Source organism: Pseudorasbora parva, chromosome 2 (assembly GCF_024679245.1).
Source record: "Pseudorasbora parva isolate DD20220531a chromosome 2, ASM2467924v1, whole genome shotgun sequence".
Classification (NCBI taxonomy): Eukaryota; Metazoa; Chordata; class Actinopteri; order Cypriniformes; family Gobionidae; genus Pseudorasbora; species Pseudorasbora parva.
In genome coordinates this window covers 64,379,696-64,392,371 of record NC_090173.1, presented here as the reverse complement: position 1 = coordinate 64,392,371, position 12,676 = coordinate 64,379,696, and the positions used below count along the sequence as shown (strand labels likewise).

The following is a 12,676-nucleotide window of genomic DNA, read 5'->3' as shown; positions in this document are numbered from 1 at the left end:
TCGCCGACAAATGCCCGAGATCATAGGCTAATCATTGCTCGTGCACGCGAGTGACAATCACGCAGTGTGAATGATCAAAGACGCGATCAGAGAGAATCGCAAATAAGTTGCTGATGCCCGTGAGATATTTGGCATGCTAATTATCTGGACCTGTTGGCGATTCAAAATCCTGCTATGTGAAAGGTGTTCTGACTGAAAATGACATCGGCAAAGACCGACAGCCAATGAGAGAGACAGAATATCAGTATTTTAATAGATATATTTACAATTCTATCAAACCGAAACAAAGCCCAAACATTTGCACCAGCAGCACATAGCAAAATTATTTATTTACCTCAAACTCTATTTGCATAACACAATCCTTGCTTATGGAGGTATTATTGTGGCATTATTCCAAACAAATATATTGTTATCCATGAATAAACGTAAAGCGATTCACATAAAATAAATCATTTCACAAATCAGTAGAATGAGATCCACAAATATATGCAGGAGTTTTACAAAAATGAATTAGATTCACAAATAAATACAGTGACATTTGTGAATAACAAAAAAATCCACACATATTTCTATGTCACAAACACATAACTCTGCCTTTCATAAGTTGCATTCATTTGTGAATCGCTTCTTGTGCATTTGTGGATCTCTTCTTGCACATTTGTAACTTGAGTAGATTTTGAAACATTTCTAGCGTCTAGACTCACACAAATCCACAAATAGGTAGACTCCACCCACCGTCTACTTAAGCCAATCAGATAACGGCCATATCGTGCTGACCAATCATAGCACGTTCTCGTTCCAACCAATCACGTTTTGGCCAGTGCAGCTGAAAAGCAGAGTTACGACCACTGATCTATATAATCAGATAACAGCTATATCGTGCTGACCAGAGCCATAGAGCTCTCAATAGTTCCAAACAACTCCACTCTGTCAATCTGTTTAAATAGGATTAACAGGATAGACAGCATTTTCACTATATTTGCAGCAATGCCTGGCAAATATTAACAGAAAATGTGCATTGAATTCGCCAAGACTTTACAGAAGCATTTTATTCTGGGGAGAGATGACAATGTCTCTTCTTCATTTGGGTCACAAGAGTACAACATATGATTTTACAGCATTGAGTGTTGTAGCCAATCACGTGCATTTCTATTGTAAATAATAAACAATCATATGTTTAACTGACCGTGAATAAGAATCCTCTCAGTATCGATCAAAACAACACAGCAGACACTAAATGATGCCTCAGATAATCCTGCAGTGTGAAAAGAGCAGTGACCCGACGAGTTTGAAAATCGTGCAGTCTGAACTAGGCTTAAGAGGGGGTTTTACAATGCACAGAGGTGTCAAGTAACGAAGTACAAATACTTTATTACCTTACTTAAGTAGAAATTGTGTGGGTGTGTATATATGCCACAGACATGCCAGGCTCCACCGTCACCAACTCACAGCGCATACCCTCACCTGAGTTTTAATCAAGAACACCTGCAGCCCATCATCACCCCAATCACCACCAGCAGAAAACACACACACACACACACACACACACACACACACACACACACACACACACACACACACACACACACACTCTCTCACACTCACACTCACACTCACACTCACTGTCCGGTCTCGTCTAGAGAAGGTACTAACTGCCTCTGTTTTACCTCAAGGACTCCCGCGAAGATATCGGCTTATCTCCAGCGTCTCTTGTCAATTCTCCTAGTGTTTCCACGTCCAGTGTGTGTGTGTCCCTCGTACTCCAGTGAACTCTCCAGTGATCTCTACAGCGATTCCCCTCATCACCGGAAGACCACCCAGTTCACCCCATCATCTGTTCATCTGCACTTCTTCCCGTTTGACTCTCTGGTGTTCAATAAACTCTGCTAACTAACATCCGTTGTCTCAGCAGACTCTGTACCGTTGACAATATATATATAGAGCCGGCCCAAGCCTTCATGGGGCCCTAAGCAGAATTTTATTTGGGGGCCCCTCAGTACCGATCGACTATTGTCAATTCTTGATAATAATCGCACACCCATTATCAATTTTATTAGTTGTAGCTGTGTTGCTTACATCATGTCTGTCTGTCATGTTTTTACCCTTATACGGTTTTTAATTGTAAAAGAAGCAAACCCACCAGAGTGCTCAGGTGTTCATTTGCACTATAATATTCAAAGTCTGTACAGTACGGTTCTGACTGGGATATGTATGATTTTTTTTTTTTTTTAAAGAAGTCTCATGCAAAATATGCTCACAATTCTTTACCCCAGGATTATTTGATGAATAGAAAGTTCAAAAGAACAGCATTTATCTAAAATAGAAAGCTTTCAAAGAATCATAAAAAAGATGTTTACACAACTGTTTTCAACATGATAATAAAAAATAAATGTTTCATGAGAAGCAAATCATAATGAGAATAATCTGTGAAGGATTATTCATATCATATATATATATATATATATATATATATATATATATATATATATATATATATATATATATGCTATTTTAAATTGCAATATTATTTCACAATATAACTGTTTACTGTAGTTTTGATCAAATAAATGCAGCCTTTGGTGAGCATAAGAAACTTCTTTTAAAACAAGAAATTTTGGTGGATTTCTCTTAAACACTAAGCAGAGCTTTTATTTTGGCAAAAATTTACGCAGAAAGTACTTCTATTTGTTGACAAGAACATATTTATAAATGATTCTCATTAAGAATTTGGGAAGGCTTTTTGGAAAGAACGAATTTGCATTGTAAATGTAATTGCATTGCATATGTACTCCGTCCAAAACATGCAGCATGTCAAATAAGATATTTGCACTAAACCAAAGCGCATTCTCAAATCCATCCATTCATAAAAAGGTAACCGGGCAACTGACGAGTAGCGCGTTTCGGCGCCGATTTTTTTTCTCGCACTGTGGACTTTGAACCCTGAAGAACAAGCTGGTCCAGTCGATGGCCCCGCGAGCTCGTGCAGCGCTGTCAGAATCAATCCGTGCATATATTAGAAAACGTAACATTTTGCAGTTTATTTAATAAATGGTTTAAGGCCATTTTCAAAAATGAAGGACAGCGGCAGCAAGAAGTCATTTTAAGTGCTCTTGGGGGCCTCCTGGTGGCCAAGGGGGCCCTAAGCAGCCGCTTAGTTCGCTTATGCCTTGGGCCGGCCCTGTATATATATATATATATATATATATATATATATATATATTAGGGCTGTGAATATTTGGGTAGGCAGCAAATCGATTCAATTAACGATTTATAGGTTTTCGATTCAAGAAAGATTTTTTCCAATTCAGAAAGATTCGATTCGAGACGATTCGCATTAAAATTCAATACGATTCGATTATACAATTTCTTATATGCATTCTTTGGATTATTACAATGCTTCCCCTAATGTGTCTTAGTCAGGGTGTGAATTACACAGCGGCCTTCAGAGGTCAGAGAGTGGCCAACAAACCCAGTAACACTCTACAATGCTAATATGAATTTTACCATTTACTAATGCTAACAATTAAAATCTGGGTAACATTAGTTAATGCACATATGAGCTAACATGAACAAACTATGAACACCTGGATTTTTATTAACTAATGTTATCAAAGATGAACTAATGTACAACAGAGGTGTTGGTTCATGGTTAGTTCATGTTAACTAATGCATTAACTAATGAACATTTATGCATACATTTTACGACTTACATTGCATTTTATAATGAAATATAACGTGAACATATATGAACATATGAAATATATGAACATAATGAAACATTGTGAAGTGTTACAAAAAACAAAAACAAAAAAACTGTTATCATTCAGTTACCATTAGTATATGTATTGATTAACATGAACTAACCCTGAGCAGTTCATTTGTTACTGTATTAGTTAATCTTTGTTAATGTTAGTTAATGAAAATACAGCTGTTCATGGTTTGTTCATGTTAGTTCAAATTGCATTAATTATGCAGTACTTTCCGAGCCGTAATCTAAAGCATTACCAAAAAATCTACTGTTAACCTGGTGGGCTGTTAGCGCATTAGTCGACTGCAGACGGTTAAATACACATTACCATTAACGACACAGGCAGGTCAGCAGATTGTGTGTGCTCGCTGGTAAGCTGCGCGGACATGGCGACTGAGTCGACCTCCATACCAAGAAAAGAGATCCTCTGCACTGGGCAGAGTTTGCTCTTCTCCCAGTTGACCCGAAGGCACAGACGGGCAAGATGGTGGAGAACCAAGTCCCTGTGTTCGCAAACCTGCTCCCAAGAGGGGCTGAGATCAGCCAGTCATCAAGATAATTCAGGATGTGAACCCCGAGTTGCCTGAGTGGCAAGAGAGAGGAGACAGGGCTAGCCCGAAAGGGAGAACGGCGAAATTGGTATGCCCGGCCCTCAAAGGCAAACCATAGAAGCGGCCTGTGTCGAGGAAGTATGGAGACGTCGGAGACACATACGCATCCTTCAGGTTGATCGCTGCAAACCAATCGCATGGACGAACGCATTCGAAAATGCGTTTGCCTGTCAAGATCTTGAAGGAAAGCCTGTGGAGGGTCCGGTTCAAGATGCGCAGGTCCAGGATTGGTCGTAACCCACCGCTTTTCTTGGGTACAATGAAGTACGGGCTGTAGAAGCCGGACTTCATCTTGGCTGGCGTTACGATCTCGATGGCACCCTTTGCCAGTAGGTTGTCAATCTCCGCACGCATGACAGGGGCATTGCCACCCACCATCGTATAGCTGACTCCCCGAAAGCGGGGAGGAGACCGTGCGAACTGAATCGCATAGCCAAGTCTGATGGTGCGGGTGAGCCAGTTGGACAGCTTGGGGAGCGTTAGCCACGCCCCCAAGAACTGAGCCAAGGGGATCATGCGAGCCACAGGCGTACCTGGCGTGGGGCAGCGAAGCGGAGCGTCCGGCCCAGACTCGGTAGGCATGGAAGCGGCCCGAGTTGTGGGCGGGGTCGAGTTCTGCGCCCTGCTAGTGGAAGACCAGGGGAGGCAGAGTGTCTCGACTGGGAGGGGGCTGGCGACAAAGGGTTACTGAGAGTGGCAAGGCACTGAGGTGGCACACACTGCCAGTCACGCCCTCTTGGGGCTCGGAGGTGAATGGTTCAGTTCTTTCTTAACCAACCATAAGGTGCCGCCAGACCCTTTTATGGGGGGCCAGCAACAGGTGGGGTTTTTTTTAAAACAAAAGATTCTCCCCCTGGAAGGAGTGCTCCTGTCACCGTCTCCTGGAAAGAACCGAGTTCACCTCCGAGCGGCCTGTCTCCGGGCCGCTGCTTATCCTGCTGTTTAGCTAGCTTTGGGGCAGAGACAGGCTGGGCGGCCCTCCTGTGGGCACCTCTGCGCGTCTGCTCAGGTGAAGGCTGCTGCTGCAGCCAAGCAGGAGGGGCAGGAGGGCTGCCTCGACGGGGAGCGGGCTGAGGCGCCTGGGCCGGCGACAAAGCAGAAGCAGCAGCAGGCTGCCGGGGCAGGATGTGTCTAATAGCCTCAGTCTGTCTCAGGGCGGCTGAGAACTGTTGGGCGCAGTCCTCAACTGCCCGGCCGAATAGCGCAGCCTGGGAGATGGGAGCATTTAGGAAGTGTGTCCTATCAGACTCACATCTCAACCAGGTTAAGCCATAGATGGCGCTCCTGGACCACACAAGTGGACATCACCTGACCGAAAGCCTGCGCGGTCACATTCGTCGCCCATAGGACGAGGTCAGCAGCTGCGCGCAGCTCAAGCACAAAGGTAGGGTCAGCACTGCGCTCGTGCATGTCTCTGAGAATCCTGGCCTGATAAACCTGAAGGATGGCCAAAGCGTGCAGGGCAGACACGGCCCTATAGGCCCCGCCCACTAGGGAGGACGAGAACTTTGAGTTGCTGCACCACGCGGGAGCGCTCTGAGGACGCAGTTGCATCACAACAGAAGCCTCCACTGGGGGAACCCCAGTGTATTTTCATGCAACACCGACACCCTCAGATCACCAGCCAGGTGAGACCAGTCAGATCACCCTCACGAGGAGACAGTAGATCGGGGTGTGGTAGAGGGGACTCTCACTCCAGAACGGAGATCATTGAGTCTTGATCGCAGCACTGCGATGGTCATGTTCCCGCAGTAGAACATGACACATCCATAAACCCCAGTGTACCCGGTAACCGCGCCGCTATTGAGCGCCATGAAGGCGGAAGCGGCCGCCGAATGATCGCGAAAAGACAACGGGGACTTCCACGGCTTCGACACCTTTTCATGCACCTCCGGGGAAAAAGGCGCTGACAGCCGGCGGGCGCTTGGGACCCTGCAAAGTATTCCACTCGAGCCCGAGGCTCTCGGCCGGTCGGATTAGCATGGCTGTCAGCTCCGGATCAGTCTCGGACAATGCTGACACTCCCGCGGGAGGCGGCACAGCCGAATCCTCATCTCCTGAGGAATCTAGCCCGCCTTGCAATGCGGCGATTGATATCGATCTGCCGGCGCTCCAAATGAAACGCTGGGCCCAGGATGGGAAACACCAGAGCTAACATCTGGTAGTGCCACGGGCTGCAGTACCGAAGAGGGGGGTGTGGAATACTTGTCGGGTTGGCCCACACCGACACCCTCAGATCACCAGCCAAAGTACTGCCTTGTGAGGAGACAGTAGATCGGGGTGTGGTAGAGGGGACTCTCGCTCCAGAACTGAGATCATTGAGTCATGATCGCAGCACTGCGATTGTCATGTTCCCGCAGTGAGAACATGACGCATCCATGAACGCGTGCTCGGCATGCGCGAGGCCCAAGCACGCCAAACAGCGCTCATGCACATCAGACGGACTAACATATCGACCGCACCCAGGAACGGAGCACGGCCGAAACATCTTTAAAAAGACGCGCCACGCACAGCTCTTTTAGAGAGGAGTTTTTACTCAGGCAGAGTGCTGAGACGCCATGGGGGAACACACACACTGATACAGATCACTGCTCAGATCGACAGGAATGCGGAACCCGCTGGAAAGCACCGTAACACCAACACTCTGGGGAGACACTCGTCTTGAAGAGAGATATCGCTTAGGAAGGCAAGTAGAACTTGTCTCCGAAGCAGAAACTTAAATGCGTGACTGCTATGCAGCGCCGTTTATACCCATGCAGTGGGGCGGAGTTGCATTAGGCAAATTCCGCAGACCCATGACAATTTCATGTCATTGGTTCGTTTTGATTGAGATTGAAGGCAGCTGGCTTTCTAAGCGAAACCCCCATTTCGTCAGTACTGACGTAACTCGTAGTGTACTGACCGAAAGGGAACAAGAGTTCATTACTGAATCAGGGGCAATAATCATTTTAAATAACAACAACAACAACAACAACAACAACAATAATAATAATAATAATAATAATAATAAAAATTAAAATAATAATAATACTTATAATAATATAAAAATGTATTTGAAAATAATATTATAATGTTGTGTAAAAGATGTATAAAACTATGGCAACAGCCACTTAATTGAGAGTTTTATTTGTGATGGAATAATGAAGAGATGCAGATAACTTGATTTTGACCGTTAAGAAACTTTAATTATTGCTATCACATAACAAATCTGCTACAAATTAACTTAAAAATTATATGAATTGCTAATTACAATATTTAAATAAAAATGTAAAGTGTGTACAAATACTATAAAATTGTGCATATAAATATTTGGTAATCATGTTTAAAAAAAAAAAAAAAAAAAAACATTTAGCATTTATCTATTATAACTTTTATTTTGGCTTAGTTTCCTTATCAAGGTCCAGATATTAATTTATTCATTCATATGTGTAATTTGTCAAGTTTTATTGCCAGGCGTTTTTAATTAGGCATGGTGTCATTACGTTGCTGTCTTGATGCCAGGCAATCGCTGCTTTACTGATTGTGGTTTCGAGTATTAATGCATTTGGCCACAGTACTCTTAGACAACTTAATCCAGATATTTGAATCCAATCTGGAAATTGATTTGAAGATCTAAATAAGCCAGAGATCAGTTATCATGATTAAAAGATCTGGGATCAAATCATCTCAGAAATATTAAGCGAGGTAAGAAGTACGGGCCCCAGGTCTGCACAATCAGAAACAACAAAAAAACGATGAGAACTCAGGCAAATGGTCACAGAACAAGCGGAATATGACAATGAAACTATACAAGACAAGGTTGTGGTAAGGCACTCCTTCACTGACCTTCACTGATATACACACAGGTCTCCTTGTTGATGATTCCAAGATGGCGGTACTTATGATGTCCCTGAAGCAGCCGAGCAGGATCTACTGTACATGCTTATGGTTGGCAGCCCTAGCTGTGGTGAATGCACAGGTAAGTGCACTCCCTTAGACAAAATGTGGAGTTTAACCAGATGCATTTCATGAGATTAAGGATAAAAAAATGTTTTTATTTATTTTTAGAAAATTATTTTATGAACCGTTCTTCCAAATATAGGTGGTGCTTCAACCCAAACCTGAGAGGATTTTAAATGAAGGAAACAATCCAGGTAAGATTGAAATGTTACAAAATGTCATCAATGTGATCAACAATATCACGGTGACAGATTCAAAATCATTCGAAGGACAAATTGTCTCAGGTTACATATGTAACCCAGTTCAGAGGGGAGAGAGATGCTGCGTCATGCTATGGGAATGCCTGCTGCAGAACTGGTGTCCGAAGCATGTCTGAAGCAAAACACACACCAATTGTGAGGTCTGGGGACAGTGTGACAAGTCAGTGAGACCATAAATGGGATGGCCAGTCATTAAATTTTATCTGCATAACTACACCATCACACCTATTCACACCTGATGCGTTTGAACGGAGTCACAGCAGCGGCTCCAATGCATAGTGAGCATTTAATTACAAAGACAACTTTTTTTATTTTTTAAAGTAGGTAATTTATAAACTCGATAGTCTTGAAAGTTTGTTAACTTAAGGTGTGTGCAACATTTGCATATGAATGGTAAACAACACACACAAACAAGAAAAGGCCTGGTGTTACGTGACCGTGACCATGTTCCCTGATAAAACGGAACGAGATGCTGCAGGAAGTGCATATGGGATTGTCTTTATCGTGACCAGCTGTGAATAGTGTGTTTAACACATCAATAAAATTTACCTGGTGGCTATATTAGATCAGCCCCAGCTGCAAGCCTTCAGGTCTTTAAGTTTAAAGAGCAGTCCTTGGACATCATCAGCATGGCAATGCAGTGCAGAATCGCATTTCGCTTTATCAGGGAATAGGGTTACAGTCAAGTAACCAGAGAGTTCCCTTCCAAAGGCTACACTCAATGCTGCACAAAGTGCATATGGGAACAAGAAAACAAACGACACCATGCTTGATGCCGCTGTCAACGGTACAGAGACTGGGGAGACAATAGATGTTAGTTAGCAGAGTTTATTGAGCATCAGTGAGTCAAACGGGAAGAAGTGCAGATGAACAGATGATGGGGTGAACTGGGTGGTCTTCCGGTGATGAGGGGGATCGCTGGAAAGTTCACTGGAGTACGAAGGACACACACACACTGGACGTGGAAACACTAGGAGACTTGACAAGAGACGCTGGAGATAAGCCGATATCTTCGCGGGAGTCCTTGAGTTAAAACAGAGGCAGTTAGTACCTTCTCTAGACGAGACCGGACAGTGACTGTGAGTGTTTGTGTGTGTGTTTTTGTGCTGGTGGTCATTGGGGTGATGATGGGCTGTAGGTGTTCGTGATTAAAACTCAGGTGAGGGTATGCGCTGTGAGTTGATGACATTGGAGCCTGGTGTGTCTGTGACAGCCGCCTAGACCCCCCTATGGTTGTTTATGTGTGCACAAGAATGCAAGAAAGCCTCAGACATTAGCTTGTGATGTCGTCTCAAGAACATGAGAGCCCGGAGTGGCATAAGCATCCAATATATAAAATATTGTGAATGTGTGCGGAGCGGACCAACCTGCTGCATCACAAACACTTTGTAAAGGAGCACCCCTTGCTAATGCAGAAGAAAAGGTGACTCCCCTGGTCAAGTGAGACCTTAAGCCTATAAGCAAAGCTTGACCACACACCTCATAGGCAAGAGCAATAGTATCCCTGACCCAATGTAATTATAGTCTGTTTGGTGGTGGCAGATCCTCTTTTACAGCCCAGTCTTTTACGGAACAGTTGCTCTGACTTATGCCACTGGCTAGTATGGTGGACGTAAGTCTGAGAGCACGGACTGGACACAGTCTATTAATTCTCTCCTGATTCAGCGTTTCAAACAACAGAGGGCAGAAGGTTTCAAGAGTGATTGACAGGATGTACAGTCAAAAAGGGAACATAGAGTTGAGCCGGATAAAGCACTTTTGCAGATTACGAGTATTATACGAGTAATACAAGTGTGATCTGTGCTCGAATTGAATACAAATCCTCATTGGGTAACTGACTGTGTCTGTGTTCTGTGATAGGCTAGTCACAGTGCCCCTCCCCTACACATACAGACCTGCTGTGTCCTGCTCTGCTCACTCACACACAGAACACTGAGAAGAGAACAGCTCTCTTTCTCTCTCTCTCTCCCTCAGTCACTCAGGTTTCGGTTTGTTTGTAGTACTTTCTTATTAACCAGTAGAGTTCTGGTAAACGTGGGGTTTGGTCAGACGTGGTGCTTGGTAGAATGCGACTAGCATTGCGTATCTGCCTGACGGAGATTTTTTCTTATTTTTCGCAGAAATTCAGATCATCAAATTCAATAATCTAAAATTCAAACCGCAGAAATTCAGATCGTACAGAAAGTAGGCCAGAGGTCATCATCAGGGAAGAGTAAAGGATGTCAGAAAATGTCAAACGGATTACCATCTGATCATTTCATTTCGTGAAACGTGTCTGTTCAATATAATGAGTGAGTCACCGCGCGAGTCTCACAGCACTGAGCACTAAATGCAGGAGTGATGAAAGCTGAGGTAATCACGACTACACTCGCGGCACACATTCACAACGGAAGTTCAGTCTGGCGCGTTTCAGTTCATGCCTTTGGTCATTACATTGCTCAATATAGCTCCGTTTAAATGAGTGCCTGTAGCTGTGGGCTGAGCTCTCTCTGCGAGCGGAGTGTGACCGCCTATCCCCCATGCGCGGATTCAAAACATGTGGAAATGGCTCCCTCTTCTGGCTGTAGTCTTTAGCCTCTGGGCAAACATTCCGCCTATGATGCAAAAATCGTCAATTTGCATCATAGGAGGAATTTTTCCAGAAATAAAATGCATAAATCTCTTGTCTCAGGGGGATATGAGGGGGGAAAGCTCAATCATTTGAATATACACCAGGGTTTCTACTGATACAAAGCCATATGCTAATCGCTGAAGTAACCCTTTAACTGAATTGCTGGAATGCATGTTGTAACAGAGTTCTTAGATGAGAAGGAAGGAGGAAGGAATAAATAAACCAAACAAAAGTAACGACGGACCACTGCCCGCACACACATAATAAAACGCGGGCAGCTCCTCACGGACGACTGCCCGCACATACACACACAACAAAACATAAACAAAACATAACATGAAACCCAGGTCCTCTCTCGTCTTCCGCTGCCTTCGCTCCTCCTTTTATGTTCCCGTCACTCGGCCGCGAGACGAGACCGGTGTGGCGCGCAGCTGGCACGTTCTCATGGTGCCTCGCCCCGCTGCTTGCCACACATGACTTGCATTAAGATCTGGTTAAATAATAATTACTTACAACTAAACACAAAAAAGATTGAAACCTTAATCATTGCTCCAGACCAAAAACAATCTCTAATTAAACAGCATCTCATTTCCTTGGACTCAACCATTCAGTTGAGGCTAAGAAACCTTGGTGTTCAGCTCGAGCAATCAATGTCTCTGGATAGTCATTCAGGCAGTTGGTCAGAAACAGTTTTTATCATTTGAGAAATATCTCTAAACTGAGGACTTTGTTGCCCAAAGCTACCATGGAGTTGATTATTCATGCTTTTTGTGTGTGACCAGTATCACACACTATCTGAAGACTATCTGAATGAACGTCATTGAGAGAGAGAGTCTGCATCATGTTTGTTAGTTTATTTTGCAAAAAGCACATTTTGTTTTTATTGTGACTGTACACAAATAAAATATTTAATAATGTATAAAACTTGCCTGAATGATAAAAATTATTTGAGTTATTTGAGTCTCTTTGGCACTGATAAAAAAAGTGCGTTGATTGGCCAGCATGACGGCTGACTTGAAAGAGGTTAATGTAATATTCAAATTTTTTGAGAGTTTGAATTTGGAGTTTTCATAAGCTATAAGCCATAAACATCAAAATGATAGCAAACAAAGCTTTGAAATATCTTACTTTGCATGCAATGAGTCTATATAATATATTAGTTTCACCTTTTAAGTTGAATTACTGAAATAAATGAACTTTTACACAACATTCTAATTTATTGAGTTCCACCAGTATATTATAAATATTCTAAGTATAAATTAACATTTCTTTGTTATTTACTGCAGCCTTGGCATCAAAGCCCATTGAAGTGGCAGCTCTAGGAAGACCTCTGTTTCCTGGTATGCTGTATGACTGCCGCTCGGATACCTTCATTCCAGGTGCTTTAACAACCTAAAATAGAATAATATAAATGAAGGTTAATTTGCCCTCTTCACCAAATGTTGCAACTTGTATGAATCTTCAACAGTACCTGCGTCCTCATACAGGACTGTTAAAGTCATTTCTC

At 43.4% G+C, this 12,676-nt stretch overlaps 1 protein-coding gene across 3 annotated transcripts in view; it reads left to right on the top strand.

Annotated features, from left to right (window-relative positions):
- LOC137048025 (cytolytic toxin-alpha-like) overlaps positions 1 to 12,676 on the top strand; it is a 34,870-nt gene that overhangs the window by 9,405 nt on the left and 12,789 nt on the right. The window contains exons 2-5 of one of the 3 annotated variants that reach the window (XM_067426002.1): positions 1,674 to 1,869; positions 8,205 to 8,317; positions 8,441 to 8,492; positions 12,456 to 12,548. In XM_067426002.1, coding sequence (XP_067282103.1) covers positions 8,228 to 8,317; positions 8,441 to 8,492; positions 12,456 to 12,548 — 235 coding nt within the window. In that variant the 5' untranslated portion in view covers positions 1,674 to 1,869; positions 8,205 to 8,227. Of the gene's footprint in view, positions 1 to 1,673; positions 1,870 to 6,907; positions 7,046 to 8,204; positions 8,318 to 8,440; positions 8,493 to 12,455; positions 12,549 to 12,676 lie in introns of those variants that run through there. The other 2 variants (XM_067426011.1, XM_067425994.1) reach the window with 2 other exon arrangements.